This window comes from Amblyomma maculatum, chromosome 8 (genome assembly GCF_055883805.1).
Source record: "Amblyomma maculatum isolate TAMU_Amacu chromosome 8, ASM5588380v1, whole genome shotgun sequence".
Taxonomy (NCBI): Eukaryota; Metazoa; Arthropoda; class Arachnida; order Ixodida; family Ixodidae; genus Amblyomma; species Amblyomma maculatum.
Window position 1 is genome coordinate 64,955,150 of NC_139351.1, and position 26,639 is coordinate 64,981,788.

The following is a 26,639-nucleotide window of genomic DNA, read 5'->3' on the forward strand; positions in this document are numbered from 1 at the left end:
AAGCGCGCTCAAACTTGCTAGTTTGCGGCTAGCAGTTGATGGTTTCCGGCACCTATAGCTAGGGAACTAAACTGCTTGACTAGTGTCCAGTTAGCCGCTAGCCTCTTCATTGGCTCCACCAACCACATGTGACCAGCACTGCTACCCGTTCCACAGCTCACAATTCACAACGGACAAAAACCTTAGCTCTCGTCTCTTCTTTTTTTTTTTTTTTTTCTCGGCAGACTTGAAACATCCATTTGAGTTTAGTCAATAAAATAATGATTTCTGCGTATATGTCCACTGTGCGTGGTGGTGCTTGGGGCTTCATTGAAACAGCCATACACATAAAAAAAAAATGGAATGCAACTGAAATCGATATCTCCTTTTTATTATGAAACAGTTGCAACGTGTAAGTTTTAAAATATGTTTTCCACAACTGGTTATTTCTTTTTCAGAAATAATTTTATCTCTGTATGAACATTGCCTTTCATTTTTAGTGTTCCGTGCTTACCTCACTGAATTCACTGACGAGGAGTCAAGGAAATAGGCGAACTTGAATTCTGCTATCATAAATATTGCAGCTATAAAAGATGTTCGCATCCGGTCGAGAAAAAAAAAAACTTTTTTTTTCTTCGAGGGAAAGTGGTAAGGAAAAATTGCTTCATGATAAGGTTAACATTCAGAACACTTGACTGCACTTACTGTCAATGCAGTTAGGAGCTTTGCGTTATTTCATCTACTGATTGGCTGACAGCACAAGGGCCGGCTAACAGAGGAAAATATTTACCACCTTTATTGTAATCTGCTTCCGACAGTTTTTTTATATACATAAAACACGGGACATGAAACTCTGTGGTTGGCTTAGATTCGGGGATTTCGTAGTCGTGTATAAAATACGACATAAAATTACAAAATTCTCGAGCTAATCAAGCGCGCGTGTACAGGATCGAGTTGTAGCTGGTGGGATCGCTCTAGCCAAGGGTCCTGCATGAAGCGATGCATGCTGGGTAATCCACCATGAGTACAGTTTTTTTTTTTTTTTTTTTAGGGGGTGGGGGGGAGAGGGGCGGCTTAGTCTCGCCGTTGGCCTATATTCTTTTTTGAATTCCTCTTAGTCTTGTGTGCGTGCGCGAGCGTCGGCTGCCTGTTTCCTCGATTTCTGCCTCGCCATGGATCGAGCGCCAGCTGGGCTATTCGGCGGTGAGTTCTCGTACGCTTGTTCAGTTCTCATATACGAACACTTTCGCATTCTGAAAGATGCAGCTTTTGTTTCGGTTCCCAAAATCTCAACGAAGTAACGTTGACAGCATTCTGAAAGAAAGATGCAGCTTTTGTTTCGGTTTCCACGCCGCCACTAGGGGCCATACCGCCGCCACGGCAATGGTCACGCCGCCACCGACTAAAAACGACCGGCACGCCACTGCCGGTCGAACCCGGTACGGCGCACTCCTCACTGCCCCTACTAAGTTTTCATCTAGCCACCGCAGCCGAAGCCCCAATCCCGTTGTCCGTTGCCTCTCGCTGTCCTGCTAAGGTTCTACTGTAGCCACAGCTATAGCTGTCAGCTGCTGCCAAGAGTTTAGCAGTCAGCGGGTGAAGCGGTGCACGTTGGGTTACAGCGGTTGGCGTCGCCGGGCCGTCGGCGCAAACTGCTTGGCGTGCCGCCGTGATTGTGCACGCGAGTGGCGTTGATGGCAGTGCGTGGTGTTTCATTTTAGCCGTAATCTGTGGCCGTGTGCACGAATCTGGTCGCCCGCCTGCATCGGCGTGATCGATGCTAGGCCTACCGTCCTTAGCTGGCGCTGGTCGCATCGTCCGCAGAGCATACCACAGCCTGGATTGCGCCAGCCGCGGTCGACCTTGAAGGCTTTTTCTGTCACTCCTACGCCGCTGCCAAGGGGGAACATGCAACTCACTTGAGAGTCTTTGTTTCCAACGCTTGCGTGCGTGTGTGCGTGCGCGAGCGTCGGCTGCCTGTTTCCTCGATTTCTGCCTCGCCATGGATCGGGCCAGCCGGGCTATTCGGCGGTGAGTTCTCGTAGGCTTGTTCAGTTCTCATATACGAACACTTTCGCAGCGGCTACCCTGGCGCTGTTATGTGTCCTGGGCTACCGATTCGGTCTAGTGGCTCGACAACTTGGGTGCGTTCAAGTCCGTCGCGCTTGTCGTATCCAGCAGCTCGCCGAGACGTCGTTGGCGGAAAAATAGACCGCGTCTCCGTGGAGAGCGCTCAGCGACGGCCGTGCAGAACCAAACGAAATGCTACGGTTACGGCGTTATTGTTTCCCTGCTTCGCTTGAGGCGGGGAGACTTGGAGGAAGCCACGAACGTGACGCCGTATGATGAGTATAGTATGCATCGCTTTGGCGAACGGCTCGTCGGGTAGGCGGTCGCCTTCTTTTTAATTGTTTTCCCGTAAACTCGCGCTTTTATATGTCAGCTCGTAACACTGCACGCGCAAAACTAGGCTAACTGCAGAGGAAAACGCAGCCTAGCCATTAAATACGTTCGTGTTTCTGATATGACTGGATCTGTTACGACATGAGTCACGAAGGTCTGTCAAAAAGCCTGCGGTTCTATCGTCGTGAAGGTCGAAGGACAGAGACGGACAAATACAGCGTCACTCGTCTACACTGACAGAAGTTTGCCCTGTGTTTGTGTTGCATCCAATAGCTCATTGGTCTCGACCTTATCGGCCGTCGCGCGGTCCGACGCTGAAAGCGGTCGGGTGATGCCAGCACGACTCTACAAGTGGCCTCGTCGAGACCCGACCCTTTATCATCGAGCAGATGGCGCAACGCCGCGCAGCTACCTAGTCACCGCGACCCGCGTGGAGGAAGTACAGTGTATATTTCTCGAAGAAAAGACGGAACAGCCGCTTTGCTTCGGGGCATAGACAAGAAGGCCGCAACTATGAGATAATACTTGGCGTGACCCAAGTCGGAAGTGTGGCGTAAGGCCCGCACGGTGTCCTATAGCATTTTATATATATATATATATATATATATATATATATATATATATATATATATATATATATATATATATATATAATCGCACGAACAGAGCTTTGCGGGCACATGTTCCAGACTTGGTGTTCTTTTTTTCGCCTGTTGAGCACTACACCAATATAGGAAGAAGCTAGTTCAGTGTCTGCAACTGCTTGTGAAAAACCATGCCCCCATCGGATGGTGGTTTATTCGAAGACTTTCCATGTCACCAACAACCTGCAGATGCTGGCTTGTGGCACATTTTTCAAGAAAGGTAATGTAGGGCTAGCCGGAGGTTGTTCATAATGGAAAAAGTGGGCAGAATCGTAACGGGCACACACACACACACACAAAAACAGGGCAGCACATGCCCTGTGTCTTCCTTTTCCGATGTGCCTGTTACATTTGCGCCCATGGAAAAGACACCAATTTGAGCTTGGCTTTGGTGTCTGAATAGACGCTGTATTCTGAGTTTTTAGGTGGAGAAAAAGAGGCTGCCTCCTCTTCTGGTTGTAAATGTGAAGCAGCTCTCACACCTTGCATTGCACCTTTGCTCTGCTACCAGGCAGTTTTGTGAGACCAAGCGGAAAAGCATTACAAACGGTGGTATTTCAGTGCGTTTTTCAAAATTTCACTGCTCCTTCAAGCACGAAGCATCAAAGCGAATTGTAGGAATTACATGATCAGCCATTGTCAGACCAGGTGTGAGGGCATGCCTTTGGCTATTCCTTGCCCCACCGGGGTGGTGCAATGGTTAGGGCACTCTACTATTGTGCTCAAGGATGCGGAATCTAATCGTGGCCGCTTTTCGATGGAGGCGAAAAGCAAGGTGCTTGAGTGCTGTGCGATGTCAGTGCACATTTCCGGAGCCCTCCACTATGACGTCTCTCATAGCCTAAGTCGCTTTGGGACGTTAAACCCTATAAACGAAAACAAACTTTTGGCTATTTGTTCAGGCTGGCACAGCTTCAAACAAGCAATCGGAACGTTTGGGTACCGAATAGTTTTGCCCAACTACTTTCTGCTATTAAGTAACCCTGTAGGCCGTGGCTGGCACGCAGCAAGGGTCGTGCCCTTCTTGGAAGCAGGCCAGCGTTGAGTGCTCTTGCTCCCTGCTCCTTCATGTATTTGTTATTTGTTGTAGTTCCGGGGCAGGCAGCACTCTAGGTGGGAAGTGTAGCACAAAAACAAAGTAAAACCTCTTTTCGGAGAGTAAAGCCACGTCAACGCTAAGAACGTTCTGCACTGAGGAATTTTATGCCACCGTTACCGGGATGCAGGCACCTGACATGCATCATACTTTCGAAAAACGGAACCCCTCATGCAAAGCATGCGGAGATGAGCTTACAGTGAGCCACATTCTTCTATGTGCACAAAACTTCAGAAGAAAGCACTTCATGCCGTTTCACATAAGGTACATTCTCTCTTATTGCATCTTACTTTTAGTAGGAAATTTAGTTGTAGGTAGGTTATGTCTTTAGGTGTCAGTAATAAAGAACGGAGTTTTGAGCTTCAAAACATTGTCTTTTGGCATGACGGACATTTCTAGCGCTGGGTTTCATGTATTAGGGCCTCAGCTGCTTGTACAGCACAAAACCCAGCTAACAAGAAAAAAAAAAGAAGAAAGTGTGAGATTTATGTCACAATGTTATGATATCCGCAGCATGTATGATATCATTTGCGATAGTTTGGAATCTTTACTGACCTTGTTTAGGGCGCCAGTTGTGTACCTGCTGTAATTTCACTAACTATTACACCTCTTTACAGTAATGATAAACGTCCAGAGGTTGGCTGTTATTTTGAGAAGCTGTGCCGGCATTTAGGGTGATGTGGAGAACCGAGAATGTGTTTTGAGTGTCACCTCACATCCTTGATATTAAATAAGGGTATTTGTATTAGATGTGACAGCTGTCACCATTGAAAATGGTGTGCATGACACTGCCCCAAGTGCAGTTGTGTCATGTGTTACTTGGTACTGGGCACAGGAGTGGCGCCCGTCTGAAGGCGCTCAATGGAGGCCACGCTGACCTGAACCTGGTTATTTCGGAGCTCAGGGATGTGCGGCTTGCCATGAAATCCTTCCTCACTGCACAGAATGCAGGTAGGTCTGCCACTGGCAGCATTTGGTTGAAGAGGTTCTTTGTGTGGTGTTCCAAGTGCAACGCATGTGGCAGACACCGCCTAGGGAATACATTTTTCTCCGCTTTGATAGAATTAGAAATTTGTTGTGTTCTGTTGCATGTGGTGGATGCAGCAAGTGTCAGATGCTCCTGCATGAAAGGTGCTTAATTGTGGCTCTTTTTATTCGTGCCTGCCTTGCATTCATAACAGATATGTGGAAAGTCATCACCAGCTGAGTTGTTGCCACTGTAAGGCAAAGACCTCTTTTTTTGGGTGCTCTTTTTACTGCTTTCTTGTGCCAGGTTCAGCTAGTTTATTCAGCTGCGTTCCTTAACTGCACCACTTGTGGTCACTGCCGCCTTGGTATCCACCGTCAATCTGCCCTACTGCGCCGATGCAGGAGCTAGGGCGCTCGACTGCTGTGTTCAAGAATGCAGAATTGAATACCGGCCTCGGCAACCGGTTTTCGATGGGGGCGAAAAGCTAGGCGCCCATGTGCTGTGCGACATCAATGCACGCTAAAGAACCCCATGGGGTCGAAGTTTCTGGAGCCCTCCACCATGGCGTCCCTCATAGCCAGAGTCGCTTTGAGATGTTAAACCCTATAAACCAAACCAGCGTCACTCTATTAGTCCACCACTTGTCGTATTTTGTATGTACTGCGCACCCTTCCCAGGTCAGGTTCCTGTTGTCAATTTCAGCTAAATTGTCGACAGCTAGCTTTTTTTTTTCTTGATTAGTTTGTAGCATATCTTGGGTTAACTGAGCACAGCATTGCATATCAGCATCACATTTCAAGTTCAAATGTGAATGGATGGCTGTGTGTTCATCCCTTGTCAATTGATTTGCTGCCTTAGGCAATAGCAAAGCTTATCAGTATGGCAGTACAGCTGAGCATGCTTCTAGGCTCTTTGGTGTGTAGCAGTTGTTGCTCGTTGTTGGTATTTTGGAGGGTTCTATATTTGTTGTTATCACTCAGTGCAGCAGTTAGTTGGCATGAAAGCAGCTTTTTTGTGTGTGTGGCAGCTAGCCAGGTTCTTTGAAAGGCATGCGTCTATGCATTTTTAGTAGAGTATATTAGAAGCATAATGAGGTGTGAAAAAAAAAGTGCATTTAGGAGTGACGCTACTTGCGTAGCCTTTCTCTTCAGGGGCAGAAGGGAGGAATTGCGATTGCAAAGTGCTCTTTTTCTTGTGCACCATATTCTGCCTTGGCTTCACGTGCTGCTTCCCGCTGCAGCGCATCTGCGAACAATGTCTTTGCTTCGTTAGGCTGTGTGCACTGAAGTGGAGTTCCTCATGCTGTCATTTCACGGTAGTGGTTGCTACGCCAATTGTTGGGGAGCTTTCTGGATGAGTTTGGTTGCTTGCACTGCTACTTTCCTCCTCCTGTGTTTGAATCGAAAAGCAGGGCACGGAATCGTTGAACAGTTTTTAAGGCCACTAACTTTGTTGGCACAACAGAAAGCTGTGGTGCTTAAAACTATTGTGCCAGAGAAGCCACATAACGTAATGACCTTTATTGCATTTCTGATCTGCTTAGTTGTTTGCAAAATTGCTGTGACTGTTGCTTTGGTCCTGGTATGCGTTTCTGCCCATTGGCAAATTGAAACTGGCTTGTTGAAGATGGAGCGCTAGGCTTTTATCGCCACCGAAGCTGCTGCTGTTGTGTTGCACTGTGGTCGACACGCTTGTGACTCATGGTCGGTTATGGTTTGCTGTGCTCCCTGCAACAATAGTGACTCAGCCTGCAGACTGGCTGTGCAACAGCAGGAGCATTTTTATCTGGGCAGCCCCTCTTAAAGCAGAATGATAGCGGTAGCTGTGTTTGTTCTTTCCTTTTTTTTATTGCTTTGGGGAAAAGGTGGAACGTGGTTGCCACATTTGGATGCTATCTCTAGCCGTTTAGTGCACGCTTTCACATACTTTCTGACTGCATGAGCTGTTCCTGTGGTTTGCATTGTTATACACTTATCACGTGTTTGCAGTCTCTTGAAAATGTTGGTGACACTGGTCGATGATTATTTTTTGACGAACATGGCTTTGTCCTTCTAAATACTCTGGAAATGTAAATGTCAGTGTCTGCATGCTTTTACAATCAGATTGAGTCTTGTCTCAAAGTGAACAAGCACCCTCAGTATCACACAGAGCTTAAATTTAGAGTATTTGCTCCCCAACTGTGTGTGCCCTCAGTGAAGGCACATAACGAGGCAGCTATATTTGTGCTCTGCGAAATTGATACTCAGAGTTACACACATACTTTAACAGTGATGTTATGCAAGCTTAGCAGTGTCTGCACTATAGCCTATTGCTTGTTAGGGAAAGAAAAGTTAATTTCAAGCCACTTATGGTTCATAGCGTATTATAGTGCTGAACTTTCGTTTCCGCTTTATTGCCATTCGCCTATGGTGCGGGTAGTAAAACGGCACTTTCTGAGCTTGTGTTGTCATGCGGTCATATTTGTCATTTCTATTTTTGAATGATGTTCATCAAAGTTCATGTAATTGTAACTGACATCCATGTTGTAATTTACCATGGTGGCTCAGCAGCAGCGGTAGCCATATTTCTATAGAAGAAAAAGTACAGAAGTGCTCGTGTACTAGCAGTTTGGCGCCTGGTAGTAACCCCAGATGGTGGTAATGGCATAACCATGAAGTGCTGGCTCGCAGAAATATCTAATCAGTTTTGTGTGGGAAAGTATCCATCAGCAGCTCCCCTGTACATGCATCATCGTTGCTTTGGTAGAAATACCATTAGCGTGGTAATGAGTTTGGAGTTGGGCTATTGGAAGCAATATATCTAATGTATTGGATGTGTATAATGGGCCTTTTGTTCTCAAGTCTCACCTCTTTATATACTGCTTTTAATGTTGGCTCCTTTTTACCATTGCTTCTTGCCACAAGGGATGGTTGCTTTTGTGTTCAGTCACTGCTACTTGTTATACCAGTTGATGTTAGCACAGCATTATGCAAATGTCAGTATTGCTATATAGCAGGGGTAACGCTCAGGTGAGTGTGGTGACAGCCTGCAGATGTAAGTCCGTTTCATGTATTAGTTTTTTTTTTATGAAAGGTAGTGGAGTAGTTGTAATGAAAAAATTGGGGTGTGTACTCAATGCATGTTTCGTGATCCTAAAGGCAGAACTCTGGAAAAAGCGAAAGGCAGTTTACTGCCTAGGCCCAAAACCACATGACACATTTTTTTTTTTTTTTTTTCTCCACTGCATTTTTCATGTGGTGACATTTTTAATAAAAATCTAATTTTATTCAAGTTACAATTTAATAGTGATATGTCGGACTTAGCTTCACTTGCCAGTTCCTTTCGTGTATATTGTGTTCATATGAGTGGCCTTAAATTTACTTTGCAAATTCATGCAGTCTACATGTACTTTGAACATGATTTTGGCGATATAGGAGGTTACTGTTATGCAACGCATTTTGTAGCCGTCGGAAAACAGAGTGAGCATCAGGAGGCATAGTCCTCCCTCCTGCACAATACTCACACAAACATAGTCATCCGCAGTCACTTGCTTGCCGTGTTTCGATATCTTGTAAGTGCAAATCTTAGATAAAAGTGCTAGCAGGAGGGCTGTTCAAAGTTGCTACGCTGAATTCCATCTTTTTGAAACTGCTCAGACACTGTCCAGAGAAGAGTGAAAGCCTTGCATGAGTAAAAACGAAGTTCACCAACTTTAACCGGCTCATCAGAAGTCAGTGCATTATCAAGCTCAGACGAGTACATTATGTACTAGGCCCGAAGACATGGGGATTCTTTTTTGCTCACCAAAGCAACGCACCACTTTATGGTCACGGATGTAGGCAGAGCAAACAAGAGCGCTAGCTTTGACTGTGCTGCGCCATATGTGTGAAGCAGAGTGCATTGTCGGTTGAATCAAGCAGTTTTCGGTGGGGGAGCAGTCGTGGCTAACTAGCTTTGGTTACTTGCAGTGGCACAGGACATGGTGCTGTGGGCTCAGGCCGACGAGAACAGGATCATCCAGGTGAGAGAAGCAGCCTGTCTGAAATGCATGCAGGGTCCCAGCCTACTTGCCGATTTCATTTTTCTGCCGGGGAAGCTGCAGGCTCTTTCTTGCTATCCCCGAATATATTAGTGCTGGGAAAGCGGCCTGAAAATGTGTCGGCCCCTAAGAGGTGACTGTGCTTGCATAATAATTTCGTTTCATGATGAAAGGGGCTGTACTGTGACAAGAGCTTGCATTCTTGCATTCATTACACATAAAAGTTGTCATGCCATCAGGGCAAGGCCACTTGAGCCTATTGGCCAAACATGCATGCAGAGAACAGTATTCTGCGTGGATGCTAAAGGAAGGCCCTTATATTTAGTGGGGTGTACAGTCTGGCTGTGGTAGTGGAGCCATCTAGTGGAGACTGTTGCAGTGTGTTCGCTTTCCGTAATATGGAGGTTCAAGAAGGGTAGAAGTGTGCTTGGGTTTGGGGCAGAGTTTGCAAATCTGTGTTCTTGGGGAAGAGATTAGAAGTGGGGTCAACTCTTGTTGTTGCATGTCTGGGGCATCCATAACATGTCTATTTTTTGTTGCGAGGAGTATACGGTGTCATCTGCCAGCATTTGGGAACGCCACATTGTACAGGCATTTGCATGGGGCAAGGTCAGCCGATGCCGGACTGAATGGTGGGCCCCAGCGGGCTCTATCCAATCCTTGCTCAGACAAAATAGCAGAGCCGCTGTCTCTCTAGAAACTGCTCTCACTGGTTAGACATGTCGAATGATGAATTGGTACTCAGAAACTGCCCAGACTTTTTTTCTGTTTTTTACATGTTGCTGTTTAGAGCTAGGGCTGTCTCCTCATTATTTGCGTTCTCCGCACACACACTTTGCCGGTTATATCCCAGTGGTTACGTGAATGATGGGGGAAGCGTGTGTGTACATTTTTCTTGCTCTTTTTGCAGGATGTGATGACGCAGCTGGCCGAACTGAATGCCCTCTGGACGGACATCCAAAAGGACTTTGTGGGTGAGTGGATATGCGTCATCACCTTTTGTACCTTGTGTGCGTCAGCAGCACAGTCGTGCATGCATCTTGTGAACAACACAATCTGTGGCAGCATACTTTGACTATGTTCTTCGGAATGACTCCGTGCCCACGTGTGACTGAGTGCTGTGTTGAGCCAGTTGTCAGGATGCGTCTATGTGACAAGCTTTGCCTAAGGCAAACAGTAGTTGAAGGGACCATGAGAACTTGTTTGCTTAATTGGAATCGGCCCTCCAAGGAACGGAGTGGCCTTGCACTGAAGTGGCCCTGCAGTACCGACTGGCTTTAGCATGCAGTGAATATAGAAATGACGAAAGAGCTCTTGTGTCTGTATTTTTTTGTCCCTCTCATGACTTATACTTCGACATAATACTCATCACTTGGTTGTTAAAACTGAAACCAAGGCAGGCGAGAAAAGAAATTTTATTATATGTTATTTAGTGGTTGTAGGCAAATAGTACATGGTGATCCATGTGTAGTGAGGCCTAAAGCATCATCACAAAGATGAAAACAGCACAACCAAAAATTAGCTATCAAACCCCTTTGAAGACTCTGCGACAGCAAAACTGCCATACGAAATTACAGTCGTGGGTTGATTGCTCCCCAGGCAATTTGAATATTACAGCAGTCACCGATCTCGCAAACTATACAGCTGATTTGGACTCCAGCGCACACTGGCGCTCCCGGCAACGAATCCGCCCATGCCATGGCTCGAGGGCTCTACCACCGAGCCGGCGGCAGAGAGGGGGGGCTTGGAGCGGGGAGCATAGAGTGTGCTAAATCTTACACAGAAATTCTGCAGCATTATAGACTCAGTAGACGGGTGGTTGCTGCGCCAGCCCCTACCCTAAATTGCAGGCAGGCCTTCGCCTGGCGTCGCCTTCAGACTGGGTCATTCCCACACCCGCTCCTGGTGAGCCATATGCTCCCAGGAGAAAGATCTGAATTCTGTGCAAACTGTGACTGTGAAACATTGATTAACATTGTGATCTTGTTTCTGGCACCTAAGCACGGTAGAATTTAGAAATAATGTTGGGAATAAAACATGATAAAAATGGCACACCTAATTGAACACAACAGGTCATGTGTACAGATTCCCAGAACTGTTTTTGGAATGCTGAAATCGCTGAAAACCTTCACCTGCTCTTTACGTAGAGGCACAGCCAGGCATTGAGAGGTGCACTGGCAAGTCACTGTAGATACATTTGTGTGAAGAAGACACAGCTCACTTGGGGAGTAGATGTATAATCTTTGGCACGTTGACTTCTTCGAAGTGTTGTGTCTGTGGAGTGACTGTGGGCAAGATTGATGTCTGTGCTGCAATCCCTAGAGATGTTTGCGTTTGTTTAGTGGACCGCTTGGGAAATTTCAATTTCTTTTTGCGTAGGGAAAGTCATCTGCTTTAGTTGCTTTTGAAGAGGAGAATTTTTTAAAAGCAGTGAGAGAAGAGAAGCAGGAAAACTGACGTTTATGATCTGGTGTTCGGTTGATGTGTATAAACAGAGGGTGGGGTTGTTCATCAGGTTTTGTGAGGGCTCTTGCTTTTACTGTCGGCAAACGCTGTCAACCCCCTCCCTCCCTCTTTCCCTCCAAATGTTGCACAGTGTTTTGAGGTCATGGGGACTGCTGTCCTGTGTGTTGCAGAGCACCTGAAGACTTTCCGGCACCAGTTTGAGCTGATCCTGGAGGGGGAGAAGCAGGTGGACCATGCTCGCAGTGCGCTGGCTGCCTGCGAGCAGAAGGAGCTGCGCATCAAGAAGGAGCTCAAGAGGGCCGCCAAGGTGCGTGTGGCAGCTGCTCTTCTTGAGGTGGTTCTTTTTGGACAATCTCTATTTTAGGTTGATTGATTGTTTATGCTTTGCAACAGGGTCGGCGATGTTGGATTGAGCCGTAGAGTGTGGGCAGAGGGATTCTGGGGCTCGAGCATAGCACATAAGACGTTCTGTTTAGACCAACACAGCTATTTTGTCATTAGTGTGGAGTCTTGGTTGATTTTAAAGATAAGAGGAACAGGGTGGGCCTTATCTAAGAAAAGTGTTGGAAAAGCTACCAAGATCATTGTCTCGGTAATTCTTCCCCTGAAGAGCATGAACAGACATTGGTTGCTGTGTGATCTGCATCTTCTTTGCTTGTTGTTTACTTGCTAACTTGGCCTACCCATTCTCATCTTATATCTTACTAGCCTGTGCAAATGTGCACTGTTTTGAGGTTTAGAGTTCACTGTGTGTACTGGCTATTTATTGAGGATGAGTGGGGTGACTTCGTGTTTTGGCACTCCGGTGTGACCGATGTTCATGTTACTGCTGTGCAGAAAGCCACCGTGGAAGAGATTAGCAACCTGGAGCTGAAGCTGGCTCAGGCGGAGCGTGCCAAGGACCTGGCACAGTTCGAAAGTATGTTGGCTACCCGCTCCCGTTGGATGGATCCTAGTGGGTCTGCAACATGTAGAGAAATGGCTGCTCTTTAGGAAATTCTAGGGACCTATCTGCTTGGATAAACGCCTGTTTCATAGTAGTGTGCCCGCCAACCCTCTCGATTTGCCCGGGAGACTCCCTACTTTTACTGAACCTTCCGATTGTGCTACCACTGCACTATATCTCCCTGTGTGTTGCCTCTGCCCATGCAAGAATAGTTTTTATGAAACCAGCACCGTCGAATCTGCACCCGGATTGTAATCGCTAACATCATCATCCACGACCAGGCTAGCACCGTTTACTTAGCAGCCGATGAAAGCCAAATCAAACCAAATCCAAAGTTGCTGTGGCTCTTCGCATTTCATATTTGCTGTTGCAATTGCTTGCACATAAGTTTAGGATTATTTAGGCCACTTGTGTGTGGGGCAGAGTCTAAAGTTAGAATTCTCGTGTGCCAAATAGTCGGAGCGGTATCAAAGCCTATTTGAGGGCGTTGTTGTGATCTTTTATTAGGTATTTTCGTGCTTGGAGCTAACGGTGCTACTGCAAGGTCTGTGCAGAACACTGCCTAAAATGAAAGTTTGGTCGATGAACCCACCTCCCTCAAATGCATTGAAACATTGAATGTAGCCAGCTTGATAAAGTACTATGCAGGATGGAAGTCAAAAGGAAGTATGAATGTTGAAGAATTGTTGTGGTAAACCTTCTCTGAAGAAAACCTCACTCAAAACAGTAAATGTGAAAGACCCTTTGTTGTGTGTGTGTTAATGATGACGCTACTGATGACGATGATGTGAGTGCAGTAGGAGCCGTGACTGTCTTAGCTACAGGTTGCGTGATGCTGCTATAGTGCTGGGTGAAGAGACAATGATTGGGGGAGCGGGAAGCACCTGCTTTGTATTCTTGCCAAGCATTAAAAAAGAAAATGGGACAATGCTAGCTTCACTGTTTAGCCTATAAATTTCTGCCGAGAGCCAGTTTACACCTCACCATGCTACTTTGCTTTCTTGCACAGCACACAGCAGCTACAGTAAGCACAGGATAACTAGGCTAAGTTATGCTAATTATGTGCGCTAAGGACAGGTAATATCTGGCAAACATTTTTTTCTTTTTTCCTTTCATGCACAGTAAGAGTTTCTTTGCAGCACCGAAAATGTGCATGCTGTGGAGCACAGTGGTGGGAGGGGATTTTCAACATTTGTAACAAAATTTGTATGCTGAATCTTGGAAAGTCTTTCATGCGGGTCTTTTTTTTTTGTGGTCAACAAGGTATGTTTTCAGCTGCGCAACTCATCTCTTTTTGCATGTATACTGCATCTCTGGCAACCGTCATCGGCAATGTGCTCAACAATGCGGTCACAGCTCTTGCATTTATACCACCCATAGGGGCACGAGAAGAGCTCTCTGGAACGTCGAAAACTCTGCACTCGGATCACTGTGCAGTTCGGCCAGGAAATTTTACATACCCGTACCGCCCCAAAATTCATATCAGCCGTGTTTTTAGCGTAGAGATTAATTAGTGATGGGGAGCTTTCTTTCCCATCAGTCTTCTTTGAGATGTGCTGCATGACTCACTGAGCCTGACTCTGGTTCCCCATCTGCCGGTTGCTGCAGCACTGGAGAAAGTCCAGGAGCACGAGGCAGTGAAGTTGATCCGTCTGAAGCAAGGGTTGCTGCAGCTCAGTGATGCGTACCTGGCCCTGGCCAACCGGGGGGCCCTGCTGTTCGAGGCCCAGCGTGAGATTGCAGCCCATATGCCCGACGTGCCCCTCCACTCTGCTCTCCACGACTTCAAGTACACTGGTATGATGGTTCCTCTTTCTCTTCATTTTTTGTTTTTGTTTCTTCTTTGCACTGGTCTGTTGGCACATGACAGTCAAGCTAAATGCGCTCTTCTCCCAGTCTGTATTTAGCTGCTAGACATGTTCAAGATAAGCAGGTGGACATCTTTTGTGTTAACTTTATGCTCATGGGGTGCTTACAGTCGGCGACGGATTGCTCGCGCATGCCAGGGACCGGAGGAACAGAAAGTCCAAATATCCGAATTTAAAAAAAAGAAATCTTGAACATAAACTTCTAGCTGTTGGTGTGATGAAAGAGTGGATAAGTAGTTTGGGGTCCAGTCTGATGCTTGACGGTCTCGTCGTGCAGTGTTTGCATAATCGACAGCAGCAACCAACGCTCGACGGGTGTACTGCCATCGGCATGTTGCGAGCGAAAGTGGGCTTTGACGAAATACAGATGCAAAAGTGAACCTGCCTCCGCGATTTCACTGAACTGCCGCTCTTGAGGATGCTTCACTGTATGGTCAGCGTCAGTGCCTGTGCAGTGGTGCGTCGTCAAATTGCGACGGTGCCATCTGTGAAGAGGCAGCACAGCTACCTCATCGCACTGTGGAAAGGGCCGTGGAAGCGCTCACGTTTTTGGAAAATGTAATTATGTTGACTTTCCGACAGTGTATGCAAAGCTACAGTGCTTCACGAAACTCTCAAAACAATTGTCGCATGATTCTGATCCGTGTTTAGGACAACATAATTTCGATGTTACTGCAATGCAAATGGTATTAAGCAGTTTTTTGGTCGTTCGAAGGCCGAATTATTTTTCTGCATTTGGGAAGAAAGGAGTCGGCACACAGGAGTTTCGCTAGCTTTAGTCGATGCAAGATTTGACAGCTGACAAGTCCGAAAATGGTACGAGCTCACAATCACGCAAGCACACTGAAAGAACCTGCTGAGAATATTGGCCCTTCTTCTAATAGGTTTCTTTCTAGATTAAGTTTTTTATTATTTGATCACATTTCCGGCCCCCTTGAAGTCTGATGTAATGATGTTCTGGTGTACATATATCGTATGGAGGTTTGGCTATTAGCGGTGTTGACTATTAGCGGTGCTGCCGCAGCAAATGTAAATGAGGTCCAAAAAAATCTAGCAATCAGTCGCGATGTGTCCGAAATTTTGGGTGCTCGTATGCTTTAATTTCAAGGGTAATGTTGTGGTGCCGCAAAAAAGTCTGAATAATGAAGCATATTCCAGAAATCGAGGGCTCGAATTTTCTGTCGGCAAGTGTATGCCAAGACACTGATCGAAATTTCCGGCATCCTCCACTACGGCGTCTCTCATAGCCTGAGTTGCTTTGGGACGTTAAACCCCACAAACCAAACCAAACACTGATAGAGTATAGAGGGGCAGCTGTTTCACTCCGAGAGGAGATGGCCTCCATTGAATGTGACGAGCTTAGCAAGAGCCCAGGTGCCAAATGGTAAAGAAGAGTGGTCGTATTGTGCGTAGCTTTTGCCATTCGCAAGGCAGAGAAAAGGTCGGAGCCAGCAGACTCTCATAGAGGAGGGGGATGATACAGACAGCAGTCATGCAGGCATGAGGAACTGAGATGTTGAAAAGCCATGGAAGGCATCTGTAGCGGCTCAGTAGCCACCATTGTTCTCTATAACGAAGGTAATAAAATCCCAGTATGGAAGCAATGTGTCAGGCAGGGAGCCGTGTCCAGTGCTGTTCACTGCATGTTTATAGGAGCTTGTTCAGAAATATGGATAAACTGGGGATAAGTATTGATTGAGAATACATTAGTACTGCAAAACCTCGTTAAATCAGTCATTTGGGCTGTAAAAAATATTTGAATTGACTGAGCTTTGGAATTGGCTAAGGACAGCAAAAAAAAAAATGGGTCCCAAGCAGAACAACATTTTGTTGTTGGAACACAGTACCTATACTGAACGAATTTTGCAATTACAGCCTACCGTATTGCCACATATAAGTGGACCTGTCAGTTCTTAGCCCTTGCTGATCAAAAAGAGCTGGAAGTTGATGCATAACTACCTTCTTATGTCATGCTGCTTTACAATGGTGTCATGGCACGCTTGTTTGCAAGCAGTAAATGCGCAACATTGCAATCTCAAGTCGGTGGAGAGCAAAAGCAAAAAAAAAAAAAAAAGCATGGCTCTCCACCCTTCCTTCCTAAGTCGCTTGTGGCCCAACTGACTAGCGCCACATTGAACTGGAAAAGATCTTTTTTTTTTTTTAATTAAACGGCACACAATTGAATTTTGCTTCGATACAACTGATTTGTGTGTGATTTAATGATGCTTTTCAATACAGTAGCGTTAGGTCTGCACAAATATGCGATAATTTCGAATGTTCTATTGAATAGTCAAGCGTTCAATGCAGTTGAGACTGGATATGTGAAATTCAAAGGTGATGTAGGATAATTCGATGTATAAAACAAGCCAACAGATGAGCTCATCTGTAACCCTGAAGCTTAAATGTGATGCACCGATGCTAGGGGTGCACTTCCAGCAGTGAGGTGCTGCTTGCTGGCATACTGGCAACACACGCTCGCCACGAGTGTACCAACCCATGAGGTGCACGCACGCCGAGCAGCGCCTAACCCCAGGAGCAGCACTGCGCCGTCACACACCATGGATGAGACTGGAGCTTCAAAGCGTGGCAGAAGTGCTATTGGGAGTTGGAGCTGGCATTACAGCATGCAGCAACTGATGGTGCTTTGGGAAACGCCACCGCTGGTCGCAAGAGGTCTCGTTCTGTTGCTGGTTTTGTAAATGCAATAACAACTAAATATTTTTGGTACACTTGATTACTGCATTGCCTTCAGCAGCAAAACAGGCCATTATTTGAACCATTATTTGAACCATTATTTGAACAGGCCAAGTAGCATTAAACTGGTCAGTTGATGGGGAGTGTGGCATCATGAGACCAGCAGTATTAAGGTGGATTGTTGAGCTGGTTAGTTAAACATCATTACAAGCGGCTGCAGAGAAAAAAACGATACCGAAGGAATGCAGACAAGGACGTCACTAAATTGCCCTAGATTCGCAAAGAACTGAAAAAGCCCAGCTACCTTCACAATGTGCAGGCACTGAAAAAGAACAAAGATAAGCTTACTTGAGAGATCTTAATTGGAGTTTGGGCTATCAGGATTTCTGGTGAGCAGTGTGTCGAAACGCCATCTGTGTCCCTGTCAAAGGATTAGGGAAGTGGACTTCCCCTGCACATAGTGGCAGTCAGGTAGAGTGGAGAAAGGAGGTGTGCGAAACTGGGGTAGTAATTCAGTTGTCAGAGCAGCTTCGTCCTTGTCTGTATGCTTCTTCAGTGTCATTATTTTTTCTCTGCTGACCGTGATAATGAGTCCTGATGCTGCATGACATGGCTGAGGTGCCAAGCGCGCTGGTCACGTGATATGGCTTAGCATGTCAGTGGGCTTGGCACACTTGACAGGGGGGCTTTTCAGTCTACAGACTTGTGCGGACAGCATCACATTTCTGGCTGGAATGGAACCAGATTTAGTTTGGGCCATCGTGTCAGTGAAATCGAGATCAGGCATTCCGACAGAGAGAGCGCCTCGAATCTTTGTTTCATTGTGGTTGGTTCAGGCCGCAGCTTCGAATTATCCAGTCAGGTTCGCAATCGAAACTGTGGAACTGCAGATAGTACAGACTTGTGCGGACAGCATCACATTTCCGGCAGGAATGGAGCCAGATTTAGTTTGGGCCATCGTGTCAGTGAAATCGAGATCAGGCATTCCGACAGAGAGAGCGCCTCGAATCTTTGTTTCATTGTGGTTGGTTCAGGCTGCAGCTTCGAATTATCCAGTCAGGTTTGCAATCGAAATGTGGAACTACAGATAGTTTGAATCATTGAGGTTTTAAGTTCAGTCGAGTGATAATTGATTGAATTGAAGTGCAGTCTGCTGACTCTTTCGCAATTTTTTTCTTGTGTCATTCGAAACCTGCTCTCCAAAATTAGTGAATACCTGGCTGTGGCGCTAAAGGATGTAAGGCTCAGCTTTTCGGTATGGTAGTTCCATTTTTCCAGTGGTATACGGCATCTGCAAGCCATGACATTGGTGACGCGATATGTAGTTCGTGTAGTAACACTAAGTAACTCTCTGGATACGACGACTGCCACGCTGCCTAGGTCGTGTGCAGTGGCAATATGGATCGCGACATTAACCATAATGCACAGATTGAGTAATGACGAAGTAAAGGTGGTGATATCTATAGCAGATATCTGTAATTGTTTTTGCCTGCAGTAGCGCTGCTGATTGCATTGCAGGTACATGTTCAGCTGTGAGATTTTTTTGTAAAGCAGTTTAGATTAAATAATAAAGGTAGCTGTTATAGGCTGAAAGAGAGAAAAGTTGACTGCCTTAAATTGATACGGACAAAAATAAACCTCTGCGCGATTCTGTGGTATAATCATGAAGTGTGGTATGTTTGCTTCAGACGCTCCAGGTGGCTACCATGTTGGCCTCAACGAGAGGATAAAACATGACGCCGCCATCCGCTTAAAGCAGAGTTTCTTAACCAATTTAAACTTTGAATTCCTGCCTGGACGGAGAGTTCTGCACTAATGGATGAGATCTGCCAGAATGTGCCTGTATTTTTATATATACTGCTTTCCGACAGTAGACTGACGCACAGCAAGCTATAGAAAGGAAAATGGTATTTGTGACGTTGAACAGATGGGAAAGACAGCAGAAGGGGTCAGAAGACAAACAGGAGCACCTAACTTGTTCACATATTTTTTTATTACATCTCCTTTAAAGCTGCCAAAATAAACTTTTCACATTATAGTCGTGGTCATGTTAAATTCATGCAAATACTCTAATAATAGCCAACTGCTTAACAGCATAGGGCTAAGCATCACGGTTTTCTTTCCCTTTTCTGCTTTAGGGTTGAGATAAGGATCTGTGCTTGCTATTAGTGTGCAATTAGATGGCAGGTACAGTATGATCCATTGTTAAAGGGAACAAGACACCGCGTGGCTGCAGCACTTTGGAAAGCTCTCCCGCAAGAGCCGGTTACAAACAATGGCACGAGATGCATGCGCAGTAACCACAGCTAACTGTTCCTCTCCAGCATGCACACGGTGCTGTCCATTCTCGCTAGGTGTTAATGGCAACACTTTGCAAAGTGTGTAAGCCATGCAATCGCGCATTCCCGTTAATGGTGGACCGTGCTGTACATGCTTTCATCTAGACACCTGTTCTTGGACATTGTATAGCTGTGCAAGGAGAGACGCTGCTAGGGAGCAGCCCCTAACAGGTGGGAGATGGTCCACCTTCGGTGGCCCGGCAACGGCGCTAGCCGCTGGCTGTTATCATTTGGGCTTTTGCATCAACATTGGTCGTTGTTTTTGCAGGCTCTGGTGCTATGAAGCAGGCGGTGCAGAGGGCCAAGGACCGTGTTGAACAGTACCACTGCTACCAGTATCGTCTCATCCCACACTGCCCCTCTGTTGGTGAGTCCCATATTTCGTCACTGAGCACAGTGTTCGTGGCATCCAATTGTCACCTTTATTAATAAATGGCTGTCTTAATGCATTTATTTGTTTACCTCGCTTAACTTTCAGGCTAGAGAGCGTTACGGAAAGGGCTGGTAAGAGGTAGAAATGTAGAAGAAAAGTTAGAGATCAATGGAAAATAATGTGGTATCGAAATGTGTCCATGTCTACCCGTCTAATTAAATGTGAATATGTAGCCGGTCAGTGCATTTCGGCATTGAAAGTCTACATCACGGGATTCTTGTTTTAAACACTGCTCAAAAGCTAGAGGGCAAGTTTGTGATACATTTTTTTAGGAACAGCGTGATAAGCATAGTCTTTAGCACTGTTGCCTAAAAACATGATGACTATTGCAGTCGTTAATGCAAAAGCATTTTATGGCTCGGCAGCAATGAAACCCACCATCGCCGTTTAATACTGCCATCCAGAAACCCAGTGGCGTTGCAGTCGCATGACCTTGCGGGGAATTTCAAACATCCAACAATGCTCACGTTAAACGTGACGTCGCGCGTGCTATGAAAGGGATTTAAAAAATGACAGGCAATACATAAATTAAAAATCACTTCATGTCTCAAATTGCTTACTTTATGAAGTAACTCGTTTTGCTGAAAGAAAGATTATGGGCTACAGGCGGGATTCGAAACTATGACGGTAGGGTTTGAGAGTCAGACATGCTACAGACTAGGCCATGAAATGCTTGCTTGGGTGTCTTGGGAACAAGCCGGGGTTTATATGTATGTCGTGGTTCATATTTTGGTCATCACAGAAAAACTGCACATTATGCAAAATAGCTGAGACTTTCTGTATTTTTGCTCTTTCCAAGTTGAGCTGTAGTACATTAATGTGGCTACATTTAGTTGGGACTCCATGCATACAAAGCATTATGCATAACATGTGCACATGGGCGCACACACACGTGCCTGCATGCATGCTCTGAAATGCACTTTTGATGCTCCAAAGTGGCTGCCATCATCAGGTCACTCTGTAATAATAATCATCATCATCATCAGCCTGACTATACCCACTGCAGGGCGAAGGCCTTTCCCATATTTCTTCAATTAACCCGGTTCTGCGCTGGCTGCATCCACTTGACCTCTGCGAATTTCTTAACCTCATCCGCCAACCAAATTTTCTGCTGCCCCCTGCTATGCTTTCCTTCCCTTGGAATCCAGTTTGTTACCCAAAGCGACCATCGGTTATCCTCTCTTCGCTGCATGTCCTGCCTATGCCCATTTCTTCTTCTTAATTTCCACTAGAATGTCAGTAACTTGAGCTATTTCTCTGACCCACTCTGCACGCTTCCTATCTCTTAATGTTCTTAATGTTAGCCCTATCATTTTAAGAAAGGTGTTAGGCAAGGAGACACAATCTCCCCAGTACTATTCACAGCTTGCTTAGAGGAAGTATTCAGAGACTTTGAATGGGAGCAATTAGGGATAAGGGTAGATGGAGAATACCTCAGTAATCTGCGATTTGCTGATGACATTGCCTTGCTAAGCAACTCTGGGGATGAACTGCAAAGAATGATTGGTGACCTAGACAGGAAAAGTAGAAAGATAGGATTGAAAATCAATATGCAGAAGAATAAGGCAATGTTCAACAGTCTCGGGAAGGGACAGCAGTTTACGTTAGGTAGCGAAGCACTGGAAGGAGTAGGCGAATATGTCTACTTAGGACAGGTAGTAACCGCAGACCCGGACCATGAAAAGGGAATAACAAGAATAAGTTTGGGATGGAGTGCATTTAGCAAGCACTCGCAGATTGACTAGCAGCTTACCGGTATCGCTCAAGAGGAAAGTATACAACAGTTGCATCTTACCTGTACTCACCTATGGGGCTGAAACGTGGAGGCTAACCAAGAGGGTTCTACTTAAGTTGAGGACAACGCAGAGGGCCGTGGAACGAAAAATGGTCGGGGCAACATTAGGAGATAGGAAGCGTGCACTCTGTAATATGCATCTTCAAATGATGCTTTCCAGGACTCTGGAGTAATCATTACTAAGACCTTGTAACCAAGTCTTACTCCCGATAACTTCTAATAGGAAAGTATTATACACAACGTAGCAAAGCTCACGACTAAAAAAATACTATAAAATTCTTCCGGGTTTCGAGTCATGTAGGGGTAATGGAAGAGCAGATGCATATGCTACATAAGCAAGGAACTTGTAAATAAACCAAGTAAACGTGTTGCACAGAGTGCTTGAAGTTACTGCGCAACAAACTGAGAGCTAAGTGGCAAGCTGCATTCCTTTAAAACCACACTAACAGAATGGAAAATGTGACGACATCGGGAATGTTTTATTGAAGTAACTTGGTTATATGCACATAGCACGTGCACCCAACTTTCAAAACAAAAACATTTGTGTGAAAGGTGTGGTGATGAGCTCACAGTTAATCTCATTATAGTCTCAGGCTCACAATTAGAAGAACTGAGAAAAAAAAATTTTTATTGCCTTTGACAATGAATAGAATGCATTCCATCCAGCACTACTTTTAGGTGAACAAGCGCTTGTCAATTTTTTACTTTTTTTTTTTTTGTTTCTCGAGAAACCCAATGGTTTATGGTTTATAGCCGCAGTTGCTTATGCATCATGGAACTTCGTGTTACTAACTTTGTCTTATTCCCAATATTTTGTGACCCCTTCCTTCATTGAGCATTTACTAGCCCGAGTTAATGTATAGTAGTGGATGTGCTGGCTGATAGTTGTTCATCACTTGTTAGCTGAAGCGGGTGATGTGCCGCGCAGAGGTTTGGCTCTGTCTGGCACTTCAGTAGGTTCCTTCTTCTCCGCAGAAGAGCCCCCACCTCCATACACACCAGGCTATTACGACCCAACCACGGGACTGCCGTACCAGGCCTCTGATGGGGACTGCTGGGGAGGCTCGTCTGTACGGCAGCGCGTGGTGACTCCCTCGTGTCCTGTGGCGCCACCAGGCGCACGTGGCGGTGTCCGTGGGCCGCCGCCGCCAGTGCCACTGTCGACGCCATCACCACGACCGCACCTGCCCCCTACAATGGAGCGGGGGGCATCGATGTGGCCCTCGCCTCCGTGGGGGGCATCGCCCGAGGATGAAGAGCGGCTTGCCGGAGCCATGGGCGCCGCGAGGATAGGATGACGCTGATCACACACCTACCCTGACGTGATCGCACAACCTTGCAGAGCCTTCCATTAAGCATCACAATCATCCACCAGGCCGCGGCGCCTAGTGCATGCATAGGCGTTGTAGGCGGTGGTGCAGCTTTTTGAGCTGAGCCTTTCTACAAGCTCAGCACATGTGATTGTGCACTACTGGGTAAACGCGACGTTTCGCGGAGCAAGCCGCAGGCTGCGAGGTTGCCTCAGCTGACTCTGCATTCCTCGCCACAAATGGTCCCATTGTCGCAAACAAAGCAGCATGCTTGGGCGCACATAATTTTTTTAGAGAACTTTTAGAAACTTCCACTAAAGCGGATAATGAGGGCAACAGAAGGGCATCACTCATAAAATTTGCCACGGTTAGAGCTTGCTTTCTCTGCCCAGAGCTGATGCATTGATCTCCCCGCCATATTCATCAGCCATGTGCTTTTAGGTTGCTTGTATTGCTTAGAGAGGAGACCGGTGAAAATGTATTTAGATGCTTAAAGCTTGGGTCACGTCCACTGCAGAAAAGCAGTGGCTGAATATTTGGTGTGATGCAGATATGTTCAGCCTGAAGGGTAGTACTTCACTGTAAAGAAAGGTGCTGCCTTATTCTTCAGCTTGATTTCAGCCTTGAATATGATTTGATTGAGCCAGCACATTTCATAACCCATGGATCCGACCTACTGCCCTCTGTTGAACCGAACAATCGTCTGCCTGTGAGAAACCGTTTTTTTGGCAGATATTTTGTGGAGGATGATTGGTTGCTCCAAGGCAAGTGGTACTGAGCTCGGAGTGTGCTAGTTGCAGCAATTGCAGAAGCTGTCACTGTTATGGCTGTGGTCGTGGCCAGTTGTTGACTCTTCTGGGTGTTGAGTGACTGCTACCAGAGTCAGCTGTGCATACCTTCTTCCCAGTGTGTTCTTCAGCACAGTCCAGGGTGGTATGTGGTGAGCCCTCGGCACATGCAGGCTGGCCTGCTGTGCTGGGCTTTGCGGTGACCCTTGTCATGTGTGTTCCCTCTGTCTTCCTTTTTTGGCCGGCATCTCTGTGGAAGAACGCCTGGTTCCTGTCCTTCACCACGTTCATCTAGGACACGTCTTCTTGGGGTGAGAGGAAGGATGTCCTCGCCTGATGTATTGTTGTCTTCTGCACTGCTCTCTCATCATCACTTCACTGCTTTGTCTGCTTTCTTTGGTCGTTCTACTAGCCCTTGTCGTCCAGTGTGATCCCACTCAGTGACAACACACTCAGCGCTGTCAACGCACACATCTTCCATAGCCTTCATATCAGTGTTGTACTGTAGCAGACCATTGCCAGCCAAATGTGTAGCCCTAATGAGTGGCCATGTTGTGACTGTCGCCCTCTTTGGGGCCGTGAGGGGTTTCTTTGCATGAGATTAATCTGTTACAGGGATCATCGCACTGCCTTTAGACAAGTGCAAGCCGCATTGTTCCTCAGACACACCAGCGCCCACAAAACCCACTGAGGGCCAAGGGTTTCTCGGCCGCATTTTCTGGCGCTAATTGCGGCGCCCACCTGATGCCTTCACAACCGAACCTGTGTGCATCGTACCCGATGCTGTGGAAATGGTTACATTGCAGCGAAACACTGGCTCGGTTTGTTGTTTCCCAAATTTGTAGCCTTTAAGCAATTTGTTCTACAGAATGCCTTTACCACATTCTTGCTTTTCTTTGGGAAATTGCATGTACAGGCATTCTAAGAATTTGCTTAGAGTAAGTGTTGTACTGGTAGATGTGAATGTAATAATAAACTAGCGCTTTGGTTTGTTTCATAGCTGCGTCTCATTTATTCACTCTCTACTTGATGTCTGAACCTATTCTTAGCATCATGTCTATTTGACATTATTTTTGTAGCTGTGGTCAGGCAGCATGTGCTCTGTGCTTCCCCGAATAACCTGCAATTCCTCTGACAATTGCCATAGTTTGGACGCAAAGGTAAGCAAGTAGGTCAAATGGTTCTTGCTACTATTTTCTGCATGTGACTCCCATAGCACACCGAGGCCTCTTATGTTCCATTAGACTGGAGAATAGCAGCATCAGTAGCCACTGGTTATCATTTGTGCTGTAGTAATAACTATACAAATTGTTCTTGCTACTATTTTCTGCATGTGACTCCCATAGCACACAGAGGCCTCTTATATTCCATTAGACTGGAGAATAGCAGCATCAGTAGCCACTGGTTATTTGTGCTGTAGTAATGATTATACAAATGGTTCTTGCTACTATTGTCTGCATGTGACTACGAGACCTCATGTTCCATTAGACTGGAGAATAGCATCAGTAGCCACTGGTTAGGTATCATTTGTACTGCAGTAATAATGCAGTAATTTGTACTGCAGTAATACAGTGTTCTACAATCGTCTTGAAAAATTTTCCCGCCTCGACAGGTGGGAAAATTTTCCAAGACTGTTTCGATAAAGTTGCTGAACATTGTATAAAAGGTAGGTGACATTTGACATAGTTTCAGTATGGCTGTGCGCTTTCCAAGAGCAAATATAGGCATGTAGCGAAATGTAATGTATGAACAAAAAAAGCTGCAAATGAAAAAAGATAGCGTTGCCCCCACTGTTGGCCGGAAAGCAAAATCCACTACATTTTCATTACTCGTGGAAGTATGGCGTTACTAGTTGGTTGGTACATTGGTCGAAAAGCTCTATGTTCCGGAGTCCTCCATCACGGCGCTTCTGTTGCACTTCAATCAGGGGTGTGAAACTCCCTATACCTCCCAGCGGCCACGAATTACAGACGCTAGCGCCAAACTCCCCGTTATAGGATTACAGCGGGCGGGGGCGCGTAAAAAATGGACTTGACGGGGGAGGCCGTATAACGGACTGGTCCAAAAAAACGGTGCGCTGAAGGGGGTGTCGGTAGGTTGCTTCAAGCAGCGCGGGTCGCGCGCTCGCGTGCGCCCGCGCCCAGGAAAACGCTCTGCCCGTGGATTTTCTACCGCATCATCGTTCTGCCGCGGCGCGACCGGCTCGCGGCACGAACAGTGTGATGGAAAGAAAAACCACAAGCATAGCGCTCTCGAGGGCGCTGGCGCTCGAGCAAGCGTACCCGACCGCAGCAAGAAATAGCACATAGAACAGCAGATATTGTTTCTCTTTTTTTATTAACTGCACGTGACAACGAACAGAAAATGAAAAGATGCGACAAGGTATCCCTCACACACGCACTTTACATAGCTAACAGTTTACAGTAGTGTTATGTGTTCTGCGCTAACATAGTAATCTTGCATGCTTGCTTTATCACTACAAAAGAACCCAGTGTGCCGGCACTGCTTCTGTCAGTATGTGTACAGTTGATATGAAATTAAATAAATGATGCACATATTCATTCTACGCATTCCATACCATCAAAGCAATGTAGAAACATGAGCAAATACCTGCGTTCTAGTTACCTAGTGGTTGGTATTTGATGCAAGTAATCACGTCACTGTGCTATACATAACCAAAATGTATGATTAAAAATTTACACTACCCTTCCTGGAAGAACCGTCTTCTTCGAAACGCACGTCTCTCCACAGTACATGAAGGTAACAAGTTCAACAACACAAAACACAGCGGATATCGCCGACTGTAATGGCCAGCACAATCAGCAGACGAGATGGGTCCACGGAGCACGCAGACAAGTCTCTCGTCTCACGAAGGGGCGAAGAGCCAGCA

At 46.1% G+C, this 26,639-nt stretch overlaps 1 protein-coding gene across 1 annotated transcript; it reads left to right on the forward strand.

Moving 5' to 3' along the window:
• Positions 1-1,451: 1,451 nt before the first annotated feature.
• LOC146181310 (uncharacterized) lies at positions 1,452-24,746 on the forward strand. Its single transcript, XM_084576372.1, has 9 exons — positions 1,452-2,010; positions 4,958-5,073; positions 9,040-9,092; positions 10,021-10,084; positions 11,747-11,883; positions 12,414-12,495; positions 14,131-14,319; positions 19,692-19,790; positions 22,627-24,746. Exons 1-9 carry the CDS (start codon positions 1,982-1,984, stop codon positions 22,947-22,949), a joined length of 1,092 nt encoding a protein of 363 aa, XP_084432498.1. The 5' UTR covers positions 1,452-1,981; the 3' UTR covers positions 22,950-24,746.
• Positions 24,747-26,639: the final 1,893 nt, after the last annotated feature.

Bases quoted from the DNA above. Each gene is read 5' to 3' on its own strand.
- LOC146181310 (XM_084576372.1), top strand. From the start codon at position 1,982: ATGGATCGGGCCAGCCGGGCTATTCGGCG. The intron at 2,011-4,957 runs GTGAGTTCTCGT...TACTGGGCACAG, and splicing joins GCCAGCCGGGCTATTCGGCG to GAGTGGCGCCCGTCTGAAGG. The intron at 19,791-22,626 runs GTGAGTCCCATA...TCTTCTCCGCAG, and splicing joins CCCACACTGCCCCTCTGTTG to AAGAGCCCCCACCTCCATAC.